The 21,392-nt window shown below is 37.1% G+C and overlaps 1 protein-coding gene across 4 annotated transcripts in view; it reads left to right on the top strand.

The window, feature by feature from the left end:
- Nucleotides 1–21,392, top strand: part of COL21A1 (collagen type XXI alpha 1 chain) — a 185,264-nt gene that overhangs the window by 86,148 nt on the left and 77,724 nt on the right. For all 4 annotated transcript variants that reach the window (XM_047859716.1, XM_047859712.1, XM_047859713.1 and 1 more), the window contains 2 exons: nt 11,126–11,179; nt 11,270–11,323. In XM_047859716.1, the coding sequence (XP_047715672.1) occupies nt 11,126–11,179; nt 11,270–11,323 (108 nt within the window). The remainder of the gene's footprint in view (nt 1–11,125; nt 11,180–11,269; nt 11,324–21,392) is intronic.

The following is a 21,392-nucleotide window of genomic DNA, read 5'->3' as shown; positions in this document are numbered from 1 at the left end:
CACTACTAAATTATTCAGTAATAATAATTTAGTATAACAATTAATTATAATATTAATTAGTTATATAATTATAAATATTAGTTATATAAGTACTTATATTAATATATTAGTAATGTTAGTATATGTAATATATTAATATAAATGGATACATATTAATGTATGTTAATATATTGTAATTAATATATTACTATATAATTAATATATGTTAACAATATAAATTCAATAATATAGATAATATATATAAATTATAAATATATAAGTGTATTAAATTATATTAAATTAGTTATAGAATTAATATTAATTAGTTGTATAATAATAATTTAGTATAAGTTATTCAATAAATCGAGGTGAGTGCTGAGCAAGCTTTTCACAGGCTATCAGCTCTAGTTTGCTTTTTTTTTTTCTTATTAAATATTTTGTCAAGAAGGAAGTACTGGAAACTAGTTGCAATAAGCCTGATCTAATAATCATGGATATTGCTTTATGACTTTTATCTGAGCTATAATGGATTTATTATGTCATCTCATTGAGTACATGTGTATGTGTTTGTATGTGTATATGACTTTATGTATAGTTATAGGGATAGGTACATAGTACCTGATATTAGAGGTTAGATGGTATTAGAGACTATCTGATGTTAGAGAAAAGACAGAATAATGTCCACATCCTAATCTCTAAGACCTGTAAATGTATTGATTAGGAACTCCGCACACATGATTAAATCAAGGATCTTGAGATGCAAAGATTATCCTGTGGAAATTTATCTGAGTGGCCGGTATAATCACAGTGATCCGTATAGGAGGGGGGTAGGGGTGTCAGAGTCAGGGGAGGAGATGTCATGACAGAAGCAGAGATCAGGGTGAGGTGTCCATGTCCAAGGAATGTTGGTAGCATCCAGAAGCTGGTAAAGGGAAAGAACACTTTTCCCCCTAGAACCTTTAGAGGGAATGCAGGCCCGCTGACATGATTAGTTTAGCTCCCTAAAGCCATGTTGGGCTTCTGACCTACAGAACTACAAGTGTGTGTTCGTTTAAGCCATTATGTTTGGGATAATTCGTTACAGCAGCAATAAGAAACCGGTTTCTCTAATGTTAATCTGTTTACCCAAAGGTACAGCTTTTCCTAAATCTCTCCTTTTCCCTTTAGGAAATCTGTAGGAGATAGGAGTTGGGGCAGGAAGAGAAAGTGAGTCTGGGAGCCAGAACAGCTGAAGGTCATTAGTGTGTGTCCAGGGCCAGTGCACAGCGGGAGTGGGAAGGTGTGGGTGGAGTCTCTGGCTGGCGATTGAAGCCATCTGGACCAAGGAAAGTTGGATGGAACAATTCGAAGGGAATTCTGCTTTGTTTGGATTTGGTTCTGTGCTATCCCCTTCAATAAGCAGCTTGAATCTCTTTCACGTAACCAGGCCAAGTCAACTAAAGCTTTAAATAGGAATTATTCCATTCTGGAGAAATACGGATTTTCATAAGGAAAATGCCTTCAAACAAAATGAAAGAGCGATTTTCAAATTCTTCCCCTCCTTTCTCGATTTCTATCAGCAGTGTCTGAGCATATTACTATTTTGCTATTCTATCATTATATACAGAGAAGCAGGGGAAATATTTCTATATCCTGCTAGGTAGTTCAGAGTAGTGCTATTAGTAAAGACATTCTACTGTTATGACATTGATTTTTTTTGAAAGAAGGCCTACTATGAAAATATATAGAACTGTTTTATGATTTTGTAGTAGTGTTTGTTTCTGTCTGTTTTCTGTCATTATTAAGTACTCTTCATGAACTAAAGTACTTTATGAAACCAAAGCCCTTTCTGGCTTTTGGAGAGATCCGAGGCTGTTTTGCCCTCTGTTTTGCTTTTAAAAATTGCTTTGGTTTCATGGGCCTCAGTTTCTTCATCTGGGAAATGAGAAGATGGTGCCAGATGAGGCCCATGTTCTGTCCAATGTTGATTTTCTAAGATTCCATGAAGGCCATCACATTTACTGAGAGAGAAAGGTAAGCTAGAATAAACTGTCAAAATCTGGAGTTGGTTTTCTGTATTATTGGCTTAAGTGATTCAGGAATATTGATAGCACAGTGCTACCAATAGACAGAAGAATAGATTGGTCAATGAGCCACACTCCATGATGCAGCACCCCTCTGTCCCCACCCCCACCCCTTCATTGTACCCCTGTGTCATCTAGAGATTCCAGAAAGTGGCTAGCTGTCTATGGAGGGTTCAACTTTACAGAAGTAGTCAACACACATGGGGAATTTCAAAGTTACCTGACTTGATCAAACTACAAATACGAGGGAGGGGGCAGGTTAGTAGGAGATGAATTTGTGTACATAGGAGGGAGAAAGGAGGGGAGATCAAATAGGGTTCTTCAGGCCATTGTGATGACTTTGGCTTTCAGTTGAAGTGAACTGAGGAACCACTGGAGGATTTAAGTAAAGGACTGATGTGATGTAACTTACTTACAAACAAAAGTACTCTAACGTCTGAGTTGAGAATAGATTTTAGGGAGATGAGGACACAAGCAGGATCAGTTAGGAGGCTCTTAAAATAACCCAGGAGTAAGATGATGGCAGCTAGCATCAGGATAGTAAGTAGTGAGGCAAAGAGAACTGCTGACTTTCTGGGGGTATTTTGAAGTTAGAGCTGATGGAATTTGATAATGTACCCTGCCTGAGTTTGAGGGAGAGAAGTCAAAGGAGACTCCAGTGAGATGTGGAAGGATGGATATGGAAACTAGGGCAAGGGAAATTAAGAGTTTGGTTTAGGATATATTAAATTTTATCAGATGGTAAAGTAGAATTTTTTGAAAGATTATTTTTGGGGTGCCTGGCTGGCTCAGTCATTAAGCATCCAACTCTTGATCTCAGGTCTTGATCTCAGGGTCATGAATTCAAGTGCTATGTTGGGCTCTGCGCTGGCTGTGAAGCCTACCTGAAGGAAAAAAAAAGATTAAAAATTTTTTTTTTAAAGTAATCTCTACATCCAGCTTGGGGCTTGAATCCACAACCCTAAGGTCAAGAGTCGCATGCTTAACTGATTGATCCAGCCAGCTGCCCCTGTTCAAGTACAAATTTTAAGTGGTAGTTGAATATAGAAGTCTGACAGAGTGATTTTCCTCTCGTCCTTTTCTATAGGAGTGATAGTATGTTTCATGTTGATTAGTAAGAGCTTCCGATACACTAAGAGAATCAATTCTTTGACATCTATGTTGTAAATGTTGCTTTTAATTATTTATTTGGTTTATAGTTTTGTTTTAATTTTTAGTAATGTAAAATTTTCTCACAATTACATGTTCTGTTATTTCTTCCAGTGTTTCTTTTTTTGAACATTATTGTATTCATTTACTGTATTATGATTTTTGAGAATTTTTAATTCTTGATTTCACTTTTGGAATTTATTTTGGCATTTGGGGTGACATGGAGGTCCAAAAAGATTTAGCGAACTTGGAGAATGGCTGTTCTAATGTAGTGAAATTCAACCCAAATAAACGTATGGCTCTTACTTGTCTGGGATGTGTTATTTAAATTTAACCGTGGTGAAAAGGGATTTGTAATGGGGTTGCCTGAAAGGCTGATGCAATACTTGGCATTGTTAGTAAATATATAATGTCTATATTAAGAAAGATGACAGTCCTGCTTTTGAAGTGTTAGATTTGGTTTAGGATACTATGGGGAATTGTAGAATTTGGATTTGACTTACAAGAGAGAGATGGGGAGAGAGTGAAAACTCAGAAGAATGTCTGTCAGGGAGAATTGACTGTACCTCAGGTGTAATCCAAACAAGAGGTGCTGTTTTAAAATTAGTCGAGAATGATGGTAGAGAATGGAAGGAAAGGGAAGAAATCTGGCAGTTACGCTTGCAGAGTAAGCGTGACAGGAGGTGAATAATTAGTAGTAGAACAATAAGACCCATGAGACAAGTTTTTATGTTTTCCTCAGACTCTTAACATGGTTCTAGTTGTGGACTCAACAGTTTAAGAGCTGTGGGCAATTTTGGGCTGAGTTCCATGAAGATTAAGGCCTGGAAAATGGGGTACGTGAGGTTACAAGCCAAAGGAATGGCTGTTACTTAGCTTAGAAAAGAGAATTGTAAGAAGAGGCTTACTGAAATGTGTATACAATACACATCTAGAGAAAACTATTTCTACCTGAGCTCTTACTTCACCTCAGTTTGGATTCCTTTAGCAAAAAGGTTTATTGTCTCACTGTCTCCCTGTACTATAAAATACACGCACACGCATGATCAAACCCCTCGTGAGAGTCTTACTGGTAAACTAAAATTTGGACCACTTGCCTCAAATGAACTATCTTCCACTTGGGCAGTTTATCTCCCTTTTGTAAAATAAAATGTGATTTAAAATTTTTCTGTAAAGCTTTCCTAGACAAAGCTTGGTCCACTAGCTAATTCATTTTTCTCGAACACACCCCTTATGTAAATCTCCTGTATGGATCTCTCCATGTTTTCCTCATGGGCCTCTTAAGTACATTACTTATTATTATTTTTTTTTATATTATGGATAGTATATACAATAATGATGTGTGTGTAGAATATTATATAGAAATGTTACTTGTCTGTTTTTTTAAATTTTTTTAATGTTTATTTATTTTTGAGACAGAGAGAGACAGAGCATGAATGGGGGAGGGTCAGAGAGAGGGAGACACAGAATTTGAAGCTCCAGGCTCTGAGCTGTCAGCACAGAGCCCGACGCGGGGCTCAAACTCACGGACCGCAAAATCACGACCTGAGCCGAAGTCGGACGCTTAACCGACTGAGCCACCCAGGTGCCCCATTACTTGTCTGTTTAAATTCTTGAAGGAATTGATTGATAACACAACTAGCATGTGTGATTTTAAATATAAATTTATGCTTATATTTTGTATTGTTTTGATTGTAATCTGTATGAATGCAGGGCTGTTTCTGCCATTATTTTAGAGCCATCAGTAGTAGTGACTGGTTGGGCACCATAAACATTTATATGTTTGTTTTCTTATTCATTCTTTCATTCATCCGTTCATATACCTGATATTGATTGGGTATTTACTTTGCTCTTGGCACTGTTACAGTTTGAGGAGATATGCAATGAACAAAAAAGACAAAACCCGCCATTTTGAAGCTCACATTCCGCTAGGGAGGGACAACAATAATGAATATACAATAATAATAATAAGTGATACCAGATTGTGGTAATTACTATGGAAAAAATATAGCAGAACAGAAAGAGAATGAGGCTAGTTATTGGTCACTTCTCTTTGAATAGAAAATGTTACTATTAGAAATTTAGGTTAGGAAGTTAAGAACTATTAAAGATGCTATTGGTTACCTTAAAAAGTTGCATATTCTCCTTTTGTTTTTTTAAATGTTTACTTATTTTGAGAGAGAGCAAGATCACGAGTGAGCAGGGGAGTGGCAGAGAGAGAGGGAGAGACAGAATCCCAAGCAGACTCCACAGTCAGCACCAAGCTCAATTCAGGGCTTGAACTCATGAACTGTGAAATCATGATCTGAGCCAAAGTTAAGAGTCAGACCTTAACCGACTGAGCCATCCAGCAACACTGTACATTTTCCTTTTGAAATAAGCTTAGTATAACTTCAAGTGTAGTCATACTCAGGGAATGAGGCAATTTACCTAAGTTTAATTAAGTTTTGTGAATCTGAGAACCAAGCTGCATCGATAGAGGTTGTCAAAGGTAGGCAGTGTTTTTCTTTTATGTGCTTAGCTCAAGGCAAACTATCATAGGAAAGCAGGTGATGTGTTCCATATTTATCACTCATCCACTCTTACTTAAGGGTGGGAGAATTAGATATAAATTTCATTTATAGTAAATGTAGTCTGCTTTGAGTAGAAATTTTGTCCCCCAACAAAAGTCTATAGCTTCCCATTGTCAAATGTAAATTTTTTATGTTAGTCCACAAAAATACATTTAAAAAAATGTGCTGTTATTTGGCAACCAAATAATAGTATTTTACTCCAGATTCCCCCAGTTAGTGATACATTATCTGCCATCCACTGCACAAATCAGAAACCTGGGCATCATACTATAACTTCAGATTCCTGACATCCTGTAGCTCATCATCAGGTTGAATTAAATACACCTTGAATGGACTCAGGTTCTACCTACCATTATCTCTCTCCTGCAGGAACCTCCCACTTGGTCTTTCTGCTTCCCCCTGCCACTTATAATTGTTACCTCCATAGTGTAGCAAGCAAGCTTCTCAGAGCTCCAGTCTGACCTTCTGGTATAGTGGATTGGTTAAAGACCAAAACCTTCATGGAGCACCTGGGTGGCTCAGTTGGTTAAGTGTCCGACTTTGGATTAGGTCATGATCTCACAGTTCGTGGGTTCAAGTCCCACATTGGGCTGTGTGCTGACAGTTCAGAGCCTGGAGCCTGCTTTGGATTCTGTGTCTCCCTCTCTTTATGCCCCTCCCCTGCTCACACACACTCTCTCTCTCTCTCAAAAATAAATATTAAAAAAAATCCTTCATAAGACCCACAGGCTATGCATGAAAGCTGCAGTCTACTGGTCCAGTCTTGTTTGCAGCATGCTTCCCCATGTGCTGTCTCTTTTGTCTCCATGGATATGTCTCATCTTGTCATGCTTCATGGACATTTTGAAGGGCTTCCTCTTCTGCACTGCGCTTCCTTTAGTGTTCCTTTGAGCTTGTCTCTTCAGAAAGCTTCCCTATCTACTCTTCACCTCCCATAGCATTCCAGTTCTTTCTTAGATCTTAGCTCGGGTTTAATTTTATATATATTAATGAGATGTATTGGTCAAGTAATTTGAGCAGCCAGTTAAAGCATATAAACTACTGGACTGGTAGTTCAATTAGGTGGCAAATGAGTTGAGTTTCTACATTAGCTACACATGAAAAGACAGATTTATGAATATTTTTTGAATTTAGTTGTGTTGAGCTATAAAGTGTGCTGGTGGCAAGAAGAATCCACAGTGGATATTAAAAATACACACTTGATTTAAGTTACTTAGTTACCATGGCTGTATACTTAAGAGTATCTGTGGGAATTTTGGAAAACTTTGAAGAAAATTAATGTAGTAGAATAAACTTTGAATCACATTCTTACATTTCAGAAAGAAGAGTGACATCCAAAATGATTTCTCTGTATTTTATTCTCATTTTTAGAGTTTAGAGCACTGAAAGAAAATTGATTACTCTATCCTCCTCACTACTTGAGAAGATCTGTATGTTTAGATTGGCAGAATATTTTATGGCCTGATCAGAATTGGGCTCAGAAGAGATTGTGACCCTTGCACATTTGCTGATTTTATTTCCTTAATTTCCATTTCAATGCTATACATCTTTCCTGGAGCATTATAACTATGAATCATGGAAGGAAATTAAATTGATTCTGTATTCTTCAACCCTACAATTTGGCAGTGAGAATATTTTTTTCCTAAAAAATGACTCATTTACAAAAAGACTTTCTGTGAACGTGGAAAAGACTTTACTGTCAGAAATCTTGCACATGGCCGTAGGGTGGATATTTGGACCTGCTAATAATTGCAAAATGGCAAAATTAGTGTCGAACAGTATTGATCAAAGATCATGTGAAATTTGCACGCCCACCTGAAAACACAGAAGCCTATGTGTTCAGAACAATAAAAACTCAGCGAGCTATATGGAAAGCTTATCATTTTTTCTGTTTCAGGGCATTTTCCTTGTTCAAGTGTACCCTGCTATGAGTCAACCAGTGTTTAGTTCTTGCTCCTCTTGGAAATTGTTGTGTGTTGTAATATTCCTCCCTGTTAACCTTTATTTTCCTGATTTTCAGTCCAAATTTTATTTTTCTGAATTTCATCCAATTTCTTCTGGTGGTTTACCCTGGGATCCCCCAGCTTGGATGTGGTTTTGATTTTTCTTAATTTTGTTACTAATCATGCTTCCTCTAGCTTTTAAAATAACCTTTGAATTTCTTTATATAACTAAGTTTTCTAGAATGCCTCTCACCGTTAAGTTAAAAAAAATCCCACATCAACTTGGTTCTCATATTGTGGGAAGCATTTGTTATTTTTTGTATTGCAATTCTTCAAAAGACAAAACAAACAGGGCCATTATAAAATACACTGAAGCCTTGTTCACATGTTCACCATTAGATCTATGTGAATGTTGCAAAAGGGTTAAATCATGAAGATGACTGGATCTGCCATTCCTCATGTGCTTGTGGTGCCACACATTTTGCAGAAGTGTTCTCATGGTTTTGTACAATGGCCATTGAATCTGAAGAACATAAAAAGAAAAACTCACATTTGAGTTTTTAGCATCTGCCAGGCATTTTCACCTGTGACTCCGTTTGTTTCTTTTCAGAAATGAAGTGGGCACTGTTATCCTGGTTTGTGGTAAGAAACTGACACTTAGCTAGGCAAAGTTAGTCAAAATCCTGTAGAAAGTAAAGGGAGGAGAAAAAATTCAGCCCAAGGTCTTCCAATTTCAAGATTCATTGTCTTTCCACTTTATTGAGTTGCCTCCCAGGATTTGGGGATATGATCACTCGGCCTGAGGTCACATTATGAGTCAGAGGTGAGCTGGGAACACAGTCTGGGGCATCTCCACATTGCTTTAATCCATTAAAATGTGATGTGTCTTCTCTAACAAATGGATCATATTAATTTACTTCTTCGAAGAAGAGAACAGCTTTTGATCTTGTACAAAAGATTCGTTTTGTAAAAAAAGTAATAAAGCAGATACGACATTTGGCTTAACTTTTGAAAAAATGTGAAAAAAATAATTCATTACAGTGAACTTTGCAGATGACCGGCCATTTTGATAAATAGCCAATCTCTATGGTAACTTTCTTTTGAGGAATTTTATGAACATTCATATTCTTTGGGCACTCAGAATTCTAAACAATTTAAAAGCAGCCTGGCAAATATGCTTTTTTGAATCTGATTAATTATCCTAGAATCATAAGATCAGATCTACCATGAAGCATTTTCTGATAAGAGAGTGTTCCCACTGACTCTATCAACTAACGAATAACTTTGGGCAAGTTATTTAATCTTATAAAGATTAAATCTCAGATTCCTCATCTGAAAATAAGGATAATACAGCACCTACATTAATTAAAGGGTGATTGTGAGGGTTACATGAATTAAGTGAAGTACTTAATCTGGACTCTGGTGAATTCTGTATAAATCATTGCTATTATTGTTTCTCCCAATTACGGCAGCCTGTTTTAAATCCTATCAGACTGTCCAGAGAAGTGCATACAGGTTTTTGAAGGATCTGGAGGCATCCTAAGTGGCAGCAGTTATAAGTAACCTAACTCTCTTGGGCATGTGCTACCAGTGACAGAGTTGAAATTTAATTCCAGACCTATCTGATAGCAAAGTGGTTGAAGGAAAGAGATTCAGTGGTCACTAGAGTGGTAGAAATAAGAGGCTGAGCAAACGGTGTGAATTGACTTTGTTCTTTCTTCCTGCCATTCTTGGGAACACGAACCACATGGCATGACTAAAACTTGAATTTGCTACCGGTAGCGGCCCAAACATAACCTCGTTCCTTCGGGAAAGGGATTTTTCACACTTTATGCAGTGTGGATTACATGAAGGTAAATTCTTCCAAAGTTTGATTAACCCAAAATGCCAAATGCTCTGTTCAGTGCTGCAAATAAAGAAATGAATTGGACTGGGTTTCCCATATCAAGCGGGCACATAATCCCATGACACTTGAGACAGTGGCCACCCAGAGAGCATATGTTGGGCTTGAAAGCTGCAGGTTGTTTAATATGGAGCGTGGAAAGGTTTGTTATGAGACTCACTGGTGAAGCAAAATGACGAGTGACTCACTGGTGAAGCAAAATGTTTAAGGATTGGGCACAGGGATTCAAGAGAAGAATTTGTTGAGACATCTTGGAGGAAGCATGATGATACACTCTGATAAACTGTGAAGAACTGAAAGAGTATGAAGGAAAGGATCATGCTTGGTGGTAGGAATTATATAGTCTATCATTTGGAGAGTGAGAGCATTTTACAGAATAAAAAATGTGAGTGAATATAAAGGGAGAAAACCAGTAAGACTGATGTTGCTGAGACAACTATTATTGTTATTAGTATTGTTAGACCTAGCAAAGAATAGTAAAAGGAATATTTGAAAATGGGAGTGGTAAAGCAGGGAATTTTGCTATCTCTAAAATCATAGCTAAAAATGTGCTGACAAGTGAGTGGATGAATACAAAAAGCAGCCGTAAATAGCCACATGGAAATGAAGCTTTTGGATTTAACAATGAAGATATAATTGGAAACACTAATGACATCTGTTTTAATATTGTTGACAACAGAAAGCTATATCCAAACAGTAAGACCCGAGAGAGATGGGATCTGAATAAGAACATGAAATGTGTTTGCAGGTGCCAGGTGGTCTAAGTCAACGTGACATTGACCTAGGGAAACCTAGACAAATGTTGAGGGCCTGCAAGTTTGTTCTGGAGTTTAATTGCCATGTGCTGAGTGAAGAATGAATAGTTTGCCTTGTTGAAACAGTGGTGCTGTTTTGCCAAAGGCCCGGTTTCTGGAGGGATATGTAAGAAGCGGTGGAGACCAAAGTGACCCTTGCCTCAACAGACAGCCCAGCCTTGGGAGGTGGGGGAGACATGTCACAGCCATGCTCATGGGTAACATCAGCAGCTTTCTAAAATGAGCAGTCCAAAGGCTGTTAAAGACTTACTCTGAGGAATAACATTTATGAAGTCTTAATTTATTCCAAGGATTAACTCAAATGGCCATTAATCAGGTGGTTTCAAAATGTAGTCCATTTGTATAATCCTCCAATCTTATGTGTTTTTCTCTCGAATATGTTAAATATGTTTCTGTGTGCAAAACATTTTTTTGGGGGGAAGCTGTGAACATTGGCTCTGTTTTTGCAAATCCAAAGCTTCCTTTTAATTGAAGCATTTTTGTTTATTTTTATTAATCTAGAGATATTTGAGACCTTTTCCCTAAAGACTGGAGGATATTAATTCCTTATTCAGCATTTGAAACTTTGTTATTTTTGTTTCTTAAACAGTCACCAAGTGAAGTCTTAACTGTAAGACATTCCAGACAAGAGTGAATCCTGGATTCCTGCTCTTAGTGAGTATGATGAAATATTAATTATTTTGTGTTTACTTTTCTTTAGGGATATCAAGGAATTGCAGGATCACCAGGTGTCCCAGGATCCCCTGGCATACAAGTATGTGATTCATAGATACACATTGTAGAATTATCGTTTCTAGTGAACCCAAAACATAACTAACCGGATTTTATTTTGTGCTTGATTTAGGGAGTTCAAGGACTACCAGGTTACAAAGGAGAACCAGGGAGAGATGGTGAAAAGGTAAATGCACACAAACAAAAATGTGTCCAGTCACTTTGGTCATTCAAGGAAGACAAAGGATGTTACCTATGACGACTCCCATTCAGTAGTGTTCCCCTTGGTGAATTGCAAGATATGTGGGCTCAGAAATTTGTCAGTGGTCATTGGCTAATAAAGCTCACAGCAGGTTTTTGTCACTAGATGAAATTGGTTGTAACTAGATGACTACTGTCAGATGGAACAGGTATTGGCATTGCCCTGATGCCGTGTTCTCTCCTTGTGGTTAAACTCTGAGGGGGGGATTACCTTCTTAGAAGGGAGAGAACTATGTGAATGACATATGTTCCTGTTAGCCACAGATAGCCCAATTCTAATATGTCCCTCTCCTTAATAGATACCTATCTGGTGCTTCTTTCATAGGTTTATTGAGGATCATATGAGACAATATAATGTGTGAAAAATATTTAGTATGTTTCCTGGTGCAGGGCCTGCCTGCCTTTCTCTCTTTCTTTCTCTCTCTCTCTCTCTCTCTCTGCACAAGTGGGGGAGAGGGAGAGATAGAATCCTCAGTAGGCTTCACACTCACCAAGGAGCCTGACGTGGGGCTCGATCTCACGACCTGATCTCATGACCTGAGATGAAATCAAGAGTTGGACACTTACCCAACTGAGCCACCCAGGTGCTCTGGTACAGGGTCTTTCTTAAATAAACAGTTGTTTTTGTACTTTTCTGTTTTGTTCATCCAAGTAGCATGGTTGCAGTTAGGATGTAGCATGGGGTAGGTTGGCATATGTCATGGGCATAACATGGGTTGAAACAATCCCAAGGGCAAATAGGTTTAGTGGCCAGAAAAGATGGAATAGGTCAGGGCAGCTTTATAATCTGGGGAGAGTTAAAGGACAGAGCACAACAGTAGCAGTCAATAAAATTCCTGAAGAAGAAGCGTAAAATCCTCCTGTCTTCTATGTGGCCTCTATGAATCTTTTTAGCCACTGAGAAATCTCTGCCTATCTTAAACAATGGAGGTATATATTAAGAGGTGATAGGGAGCATATCTTATACTTTCATGCTGTGGCAATGTTGAGAGGGATAGCCTGACCTCTGCCAGGTGAATGGGGGATTCCACTGAGATCATGAAGATACCTGTTCTGAGGAGTCCATGTGGCAGACACCTCACTTATATTCTGGTTTACAGGATCACTGCTGTTTTTTTAACATTGTCACAATTAGTCTGATTTGGGGATGGCAGGGAGGTAATGAAAGTGTGAGTATATGAATGAATATATCTATGGGTGAATGCATAAATTTGTCTATTTTTCCCTTGGGTTTTAGAAACCAGATATAAAAAGGAGGGTGTTTTTTATTCATCTTAAAAGAATTGAAGTAAAGTGCCTGTTTGAAGGTAGAAGAATAGCAATAATTTGATTAGTCACATCTTTAACTGCTCTGTTGGATGGGGTCATGGTACTGTCTTCAACATAGATGGGCATGAGTTTTACAAAGTCATACATTCTCTTGAATAAAATAAGATGAGTGAAGATGATGTGAAGGTCTCTGTTTTCAGTCCAGTAATAATTCCACTCAAGAGTTGCTTGTTTTCTGAAATTTGTTGTTTGGGTATAAAGTCTGATCTGACACAGTCCCTGTGGGCCTGAGATCACCGTGTGCTGTGCCATCTAAATTTCCTTCTCACATTCCTTGTGGCTTCAGAGTGTTCTTTATCTAGAGTTGCAGTAAATGAATAAGTTAAAGACTTTTCCTTGGTTCTTCCTCTAGAATATAGTTCCTTAATTTTCAGAAATAGGAAGGTTGAAAAATAGACCCTGAGATGACTTTGACTTGTGGTGGTACAGGACATTTTTTCCAGGCATCACATAGCATCCTCTGAGAGATTGTTCCACACAACACTGTTCTCCATTAGGATATTTTCCCAGAATCATTTCCATTTTGTGGATTTCTTCTGAGAACTCCCATAGTAGGAGTTTCCACTTAAGATAATTAAAACTACATGCACTTTCTTGCTGGCTTTAGCATTTGTTGCTCACATATCAGACAGTAGAGTGTGTATAGATTTTGCAGGTCCCCCTCCCCCCCCCCCCCCCGATTTATAAAGTTAAAAAGGAGCACCAATTCACCAAATGGTCTTCAATTGGTAACTCATTTTATAATATGTTTTGAAGCTATTCTTTGGAATTTAAGAAAAAGTACTTCAAAACACTTCCTCAACTTTAAGGAGACCCATGTATTTAAATCATAGGGAGAAATATATTTTGTTACAACTTACATTAAGCTGTGTTGATGGGATGATAGGTATTTATGGGTTTTTGAGTTGAGTATGAAACTTTCTATGGAAAATTCAATTCTCAACACATGGGAGATAGTAATTATATCTAAGGTCACATTATGGAGTGAATTACACATTTTGTTTAATTTCCTCTTTAGATCATTTAACATTGAAATTGTCCCTTCAAGACTTTACTTTCCCATTGTCCTTAGTGTCCATACAAGAGTATAATGTGATGAATGAGATCTCCTTATTTCAAATCAATCCCTTACTTTCATGACTGCACTTCCAAAGTCAAAAGATTAAGTGGTATTACAGTGATTTATATGGTTAATTATTATTAGAGAGTGCCTATATACATGTGGAGAGAACAGAATAAAGGACCAACTTAGTATATATTAGTGGTTTTACTTCTTACAATGTCTGAAGACAAAAAAAAAAGAATGTTTAAAAAATTAAAGCCAAGAGTGACATGAGAGGGAGAAATAGAATTGGCTTAGTGAAGTTGCCACTTTTTTCTTCTTTCTCAGAAAAGGAGGGTAATCAAACTGTGTAGCTTTCTGATAACACCACCACCCAAGGCCCAAATGCTGGTGTGCTCATGGCCAAGGTTGGATGGGGGTGAGGGTGGGAGGCTTAAAGCAGTTATGGGTTTATAGACTGGGGTCTGAATTAAGACTGCTTAACTCCCTAGCCATGCTTCTTAATCTATTTAAACCTGGATTTCAAAATCTGGAAAGTGAGTGCTATTGTATTTCTTCATAGTTTTGTTGTGAAGGTTAAATAGGCTATGCATGTACTTGGCCAAAATTAAACACCTATAAATTAGTGATGATAAAGATGATGTCAATGACTGTCTACCCTCTTACTTGTGTATGTGTCTAAATTTTGCCCTCTTTCCTGTTAATATGGTTGAACTGTCCATAATGTCCAGTCCTCCTCTTATGTTCTGGATCCTATCCTTCTCCATTACTTTGTGTTATTAATTAGCCCTTCTCTGCTATGTCATGGTTTTTTCTTTCTTAGTTAATTTTTTACCAATAGCCTAAAGGCTGACCCATCTAAAACCAACCAAACTGAACCCCCTCCTCTACCATATAGTCTCCTTTAGTTACCACCCCATTTCTCCTTTCCATTATAGTAGAAACACCCTAGAAAAGTTTGCCTTTATTCTCTCTGCACTTTCTTACTTCCCTTTCTCCCTTTAATTCACTCTAGTAGGATTTCCACCCCACACTTCTGCTGTGTATTTAGACTAGTATCTACCATCTTTGAAATCCAATGGTCATTGTTTTCCAGTGATCTCTGCTTATCTTGCTGTATGTCCCAGCAGCATTTGACACAACAGACTTTTCCCTTCTTCTGGGAACAATTTGTTCTCTTGGCTTCTAAGATACCACATTTCCCTAGATTTTCTCTTGCCTTCATTGGTTACCTTTTCACTGTTGACTTGTCTTCTATATTCATTCACTAAATGTTGGAGTGTTGCCGACTGAGTTCAGTCCTATGCCCTTCCTCTCCTTCCTTAATGAGTCCATTTATTGTAATATTATTAAATATAAACCTTAATGAATATAAATTTATTTGTTAACTGTATAAACATATTTGTGATAAGTATATCAATAGCAATATATTTATGTGATCAGTGTTATAGTTAATAAAGTAAAAATATTAGATATACATGCATATGCATGATGTTTTCTTTTTTTTCTTTATTTAAAAAAATTTTAATGTTTATTTATTTTTGAGAGAGAGCATGAGTGGGGAGGGGAAGAGAGAGAGGGAGACACAGGATCCGAAATAGGCTCCAGGCTTCAGCACAGAGCCCGACACAGCGCTGGAACTCACAAACTGTGAGATCATGACCTGAACTGAAGATGGATGCTCAACTGACTGAGCCACCCAGGTGCCCCACACATTCTGTTTTCTAATAAAATACTTTACTTCATCTGAATATGAAGAAACTGGAATTGTTAAAACCAGGGATTTTCGGAAAAAACTTGTATTTTTTATGGATGGTGTGGCACCACATTTTCCTTCTACATCCTTTTCTTAGAGGCTTTTCTTCCAAAAAAGCAGCACTAATTGTGCCTTCCTTAAATATGCTTTGAAGTCAGGTTTTGTTAAGTGCCTCTTGTGTACATAGGGTGCTGACCTGTGTGTGCCCAGGTGTTTATTACTTCTGTGGATACTTTTACAACGTCTTGATTGTTCTCTGGTCTTGCAGCTTCTTTTAAGCCTTTGTAATGGATTCAGCATCTCAGTTTATTAAAAAGAATCATTAACTCCAGGCCCCGCCTCATTTGTTGGCTGCAATGCCTTTTTCTGTCCCATTTTGTTTTTCTCTACTGGCATCCCTTGAGAAACTTGAAACTTACATTTAATTTTTACAGAGTGCTTCATATTTTGTTGGTTGTAAATGCCATTTCTCATCTTCTCTTTGGGTGTACTCTGTGGTCACTAAGAAGCTATGGCAGTGCCTCTGTAGTAGGAGCTCACGAACCTACCTTTTTTCTAGGCCTGACCAGTTCAGTCATGATCTCCAAACCCAAGGGGATTGCCCATTGCTGTATTAAAGAGAGGAAACATTTTAGCAGATTTAAACAATTTCCAGTAAATCATTAGTGCCTGGGCCTCCCATTTGTTTTTATGGGAGAGAACAAAGAACAACCCGAGATATGTAAGGCTTCTGATGTATTGAGTGCTTGAAGGCGTTCATTGTTGTGTGTACACTTTTTCTGTTTTATTTTTAGACATGTTTTGTATCGATATTATCCATATGCATTTCTTATCACATGAAGTCCTCCCAAAAAGCCCTATGAAGTTACTAGAGTAAGCCGTACTATGCCGATTTTATATTAATTGTGAAGTAGGTGATTCCTACTTAACAGCTGGGATGACTGAAGAATGAAGAACTTAAATTATTTGTCTAAAGTTACTCAAGAATCAGGGGGTTGAAATAAAATGTCTTGATTTTAGTCTGTTTTTTTTGTTGTTATCGTTGTTGTTTTCTGCATTAGCCAGAATAGTTTTGAACCATGTGACTTCATTTTTCACCCTGTTGCCTGCACTGTGAAGAGAATTCCTGGATGCCTGTCAGTAGCCATGCAGATAGGTGGACGGGGGAACTGGATGAAAGAGATTAGATCGTACCGATTGCGCCATGAGAGACGACTCCTGTTTCCATCTCTCTCAAGTGAAGGGAGATTGTTCACTCTAGATCATAGATTATCAGACTTTTAAGTTGTCAGCTCTTTGCAGTAAAAGACTTTTGGGCATGTAGTTCCATGTACATCTATGAACTATATGCCTATGCTACTGAACGAAGCATTATATGCATTAAAAACACATGCATACACTGAGAAGTTTTTGAAGAATGAGGTTTTTAAAATAATAGTTTTCATATTCTCTTAACAATGCACATAAATAATCTTGACTTTGAAAACGATATGATTCTAGATCAGATTATGGGATGGACAAGCTCATCAAAGCCATGTTCATGAATCATGAGAGTTTTGGAAGCAACCTGTGGAATTGGAACCATCTTACTGTAAATCTTGGTATACTCTTAGAATCTACTCTTTTGTAAGGTCGGGTGCAATCAGGACTGTGACTCCTCAAAATAATTATTTTATTAGAATATTTTTGGAAGACTCAAAAGTATTTACCGTATTTTAGAAAATGAAAATATTTTGCATATTCAGCAAATTATCATTAATTAGAAGCACAGCATCAGCTTAGGATACAGTAGTAGAGCTCTGATCTGACAGCATGAAGCCTACTTAGGATTCTCTCTCTCCCTTTTCCTCTGCCCTTCCCCCACTGGTGCTTGTTCTTTCTCTCTCAAAAAGAAGAAAAAAGTTTCATACTCAAAATCTCTATAAGTTACAGGGGAGTTAACAATTCATGAAAGAAACTATAGGCAGAAGGTTAATCACAGCTATATATTTTACGGGCTATACTTATCCACTGTAAGAAATCTCTAAATTAGGGATGTTCTGGTTCTTAATATGTTTTTGTGTGTGTTTGTGTGCGTGTGTGTATGTGTGTATGTATGTATTAACACTACTGGAATGAACATCTTTGTATATATTTCTCATTTCTCAGTATTTTTTTTCTGAGAATATCCATAGGAAAACATCCTGGAACTGGAATTTATTACAGGATCAAAGGATTAAATGCATAATTAAACTTTGATACAAATTGCCTGTTTAACTTGTAGTAAGTTTGTACCTCCCAGCAAGTGTGTGAAAATATGTTTCCTCACACTCTTTTTTACAATTTATTTATTTAGAGAAAACACATGCATGGGAGAGAGGGAGAGAGAGAATCCCATGCAGGCTCTGTGCTGTCAGTGCAGAGCCTTATGTATAGGGGCTGGATCTCACATGTATAGGGGCTGAGAGATCATGACCTGAGATGAAATCAAGAGTCAGACACTTAATGAACTGAGCCACCCAGGTGCCCCATCTTTCTTCAAACTCTTCAAATTCAAACTGAATTTCATTAAGGTTAATTATCATCAGTACAAGTTATAAATGGTAATGATCTGATTTGCATTTTTGTATTAGTAATTAAGGTAGAGTACTTTGTCATGGGCATTTTGTTACTTCTTTGTAATATGCTTTTTAGTCATATCTTTTTTTTTTTTTTTGCTTTCTACTGGGCTGTTGATTTTTTTAAAAGCTGATTGTTATTACAGTTCATAAATTGTATGAAAATATTTTTTCCTGGTTTATATTATGTATTTTGACTTGGCTTTTGGAATCTCAGCCACACATAAAATTTAAATATTTATGTAGGTAGAGATATTTTTTTTCTCTCCTTATGTTTGTGTCTATATAGAAGGATTCCACATTATAACATTTTGAATATATACTTAGACCTTGTTAATTTATATTTTAATCCTTAAAATTTTGTTGTTTTGAGTAAAGGTAGATGAGCAGTCATATTTTTCCCTCTCTTTTCCTAAATGGATATCCAATGGCCACAACATTTATGGAATATCACTTTTTTCTCCATTTATTTGAAAACTCATCATTATTACTAAATTTCCATTTTCATTTGGGTCTGGTGTTTTTGGCTTTCCATTCTGTTCCATTTATCTGTCTACATCCTCTCCGACACCAAATTGTTCTTAATTGTTGTCACTTCATAATATGATTTAATATTGGCAGTCCTAGTACTTCCTCATTATTCTTCATCAAAATTTTCCTGGCTATACTTGCATGCTTATTTTTTCCAGATAAAGCTCAATATCTTTCCTTCAGTATTTTAGAAATTCCTATTCATGTTTTAATTAGGATTCCTTTGAATTTATAGATTAATTACAGAATCATTGACATAATTTAAATATTGAGTTTTCCTATTTAAGATTATGACTTATTTAATTTTTTATTTTCAATCTTGAAACTTAATAAAATATTAGAATTTTTCCATAGTGGTCCTAAACATTATTCAGGTTTATATCTTAGAATTGTTCTGTCCTTTGTTTCTATTATAAATGAAGCCTTTTCTTTAATATACTTTCATTTTCGTTACTATTTATATATAAAAACCTTTTTATATATTACCTTTTTATTTATTTATTTATTTATTTATTTTTTATTCCTCTTAACATATTTTATTTATTTTTTATATATATGAAATTTATTGTCAAATTGGTTTCCATACAACACCCAGTGCTCATCCCAAAAGGTGCCCTCCTCAATACCCATCATTCACCCTCCCCTCCCTCCCACCCCCCATCAACCCTCAGTTTGTTCTCAGTTTTTAACAGTCTCTTATGCTTTGGCTCTCTCCCACTCTAACCTCTTTTTTTTTTTTCCTTCCCCTCCCCCATGGGTTCCTGTTAAGTTTCTCAGGATCCACATAAGAGTGAAACCATATGGTATCTGTCTTTCTCTGTATGGCTTATTTCACTTAGCATCACACTCTCCAGTTCCATCCACGTTGCTACAAAAGGCCATATTTCATTTTTTCTCATTGCCACGTAGTATTCCATTGTGTATATAAACCAAAATTTCTTTATCCATTCATCAGTTGATGGACATTTAGGCTCTTTCCATAATTTGGCTATTGTTGAGAGTGCTGCTATGAACATTGGGGTACAAGTGGCCCTATGCATCAGTGCTCCTGTATCCCTTGGATAAATTCCTAGCAGTGCTATTGCTGGGTCATAGGGTAGGTCTATTTTTAATTTTCTGAGGAACCTCCACACTGCTTTCCAGAGCGGCTGCACCAATTTGCATTCCCACCAACAGTGCAAGAGGGTTCCCGTTTCTCCACATCCTCTCCAGCATCTATAGTCTCCTGATTTGTTCATTTTGGCCACTCTGACTGGCGTGAGGTGATACCTGAGTGTGGTTTTGATTTGTATTTCCCTGATAAGGAGCGACGCTGAACATCTTTTCATGTGCCTGTTGGCCATCCGGATGTCTTCTTTAGAGAAGTGTCTATTCATGTTTTCTGCCCATTTCTTCACTGGGTTATTTGTTTTTCGGGTGTGGAGTTTGGTGAGCTCTTTATAGATTTTGGATACTAGCCCTTTGTCCGATATGTCATTTGCAAATATCTTTTCCCATTCTGTCAGTTGCCTTTTAGTTTTGTTGGTTGTTTCCTTTGCTGTGCAGAAGCTTTTTATCTTTATAAGGTCCCAGTAATTCACTTTTGCTTTTAATTCCCTTGCCTTTGGGGATGTGTCGAGTAAGAGATTGCTACGGCTGAGGTCAGAGAGGTCTTTTCCTGCTTTCTCCTCTAAGGTTTTGATGGTTTCCTGTCTCACATTCAGGTCCTTTATCCATTTTGAGTTTATTTTTGTGAATGGTGTGAGAAAGTGGTCTAGTTTCAACCTTCTGCATGTTGCTGTCCAGTTCTCCCAGCACCATTTGTTAAAGAGACTGTCTTTTTTCCATTGGATGTTCTTTCCTGCTTTGTCAAAGATGAGTTGGCCATACGTTTGTGGGTCTAGTTCTGGGGTTTCTATTCTATTCCATTGGTCTATGTGTCTGTTTTGGTGCCAATACCATGCTGTCTTGATGATGACAGCTTTGTAGTAGAGGCTAAAGTCTGGGATTGTGATGCCTCCTGCTTTGGTCGTCTTCTTCAAAATTCCTTTGGCTATTCGGGGCCTTTTGTGGTTCCATATGAATTTTAGGATGGCTTGTTCTAGTTTCGAGAAGAATGCTGGTACAATTTTGATTGGGATTGCATTGAATGTGTAGATAGCTTTGGGTAGTATTGACATTTTGACAATATTTATTCTTCCAATCCATGAGCAGGGAATGTCTTTCCATTTCTTTAAATCTTCTTCAATTACCTTCATAAGCTTTCTATAGTTTTCAGCATACAGATCCTTTACATCTATATTACCTTTTTAAAGCAGCAATTAACTGAATTAGTGATTTAGGGTATTAGGTATATTGGTGTATTAGATGTATAATCATACCTAACGATGATTTGTTTTCTTCTAGTTTTTAATCTTGCTTTGTTCTGTATTTTGTCTAAATTCAGTGGCTAGTCACAACTGGCTAGAAAAACATTAAAAATGGTGATGCTGGGTGACTCTTTTTCTTAAAGTTTCAAACAGTTGTGGAGTCTTTTATGGTTTAGGGCTTCTTTGGTAGTACAACTCTCTCAACAGCAGATGAATATTTCTAATTTTCTATCTTTGGCTTTTGATTCCAGCCAATAGCAGCATCCACAGTCCTTGCTTTAGTCATGGCCCTCTCTGCATTAATTAATTAACTACTGATAATTAATGATAGATGACTTGAATTTATCAGACATCCATTACACTCTTAGGCT

The sequence above is a fragment of the Prionailurus viverrinus genome, chromosome B2, assembly GCF_022837055.1.
Source record: "Prionailurus viverrinus isolate Anna chromosome B2, UM_Priviv_1.0, whole genome shotgun sequence".
Taxonomy (NCBI): domain Eukaryota; kingdom Metazoa; phylum Chordata; class Mammalia; order Carnivora; family Felidae; genus Prionailurus; species Prionailurus viverrinus.
This window is presented reverse-complemented; position numbering and strand designations above follow the sequence as displayed.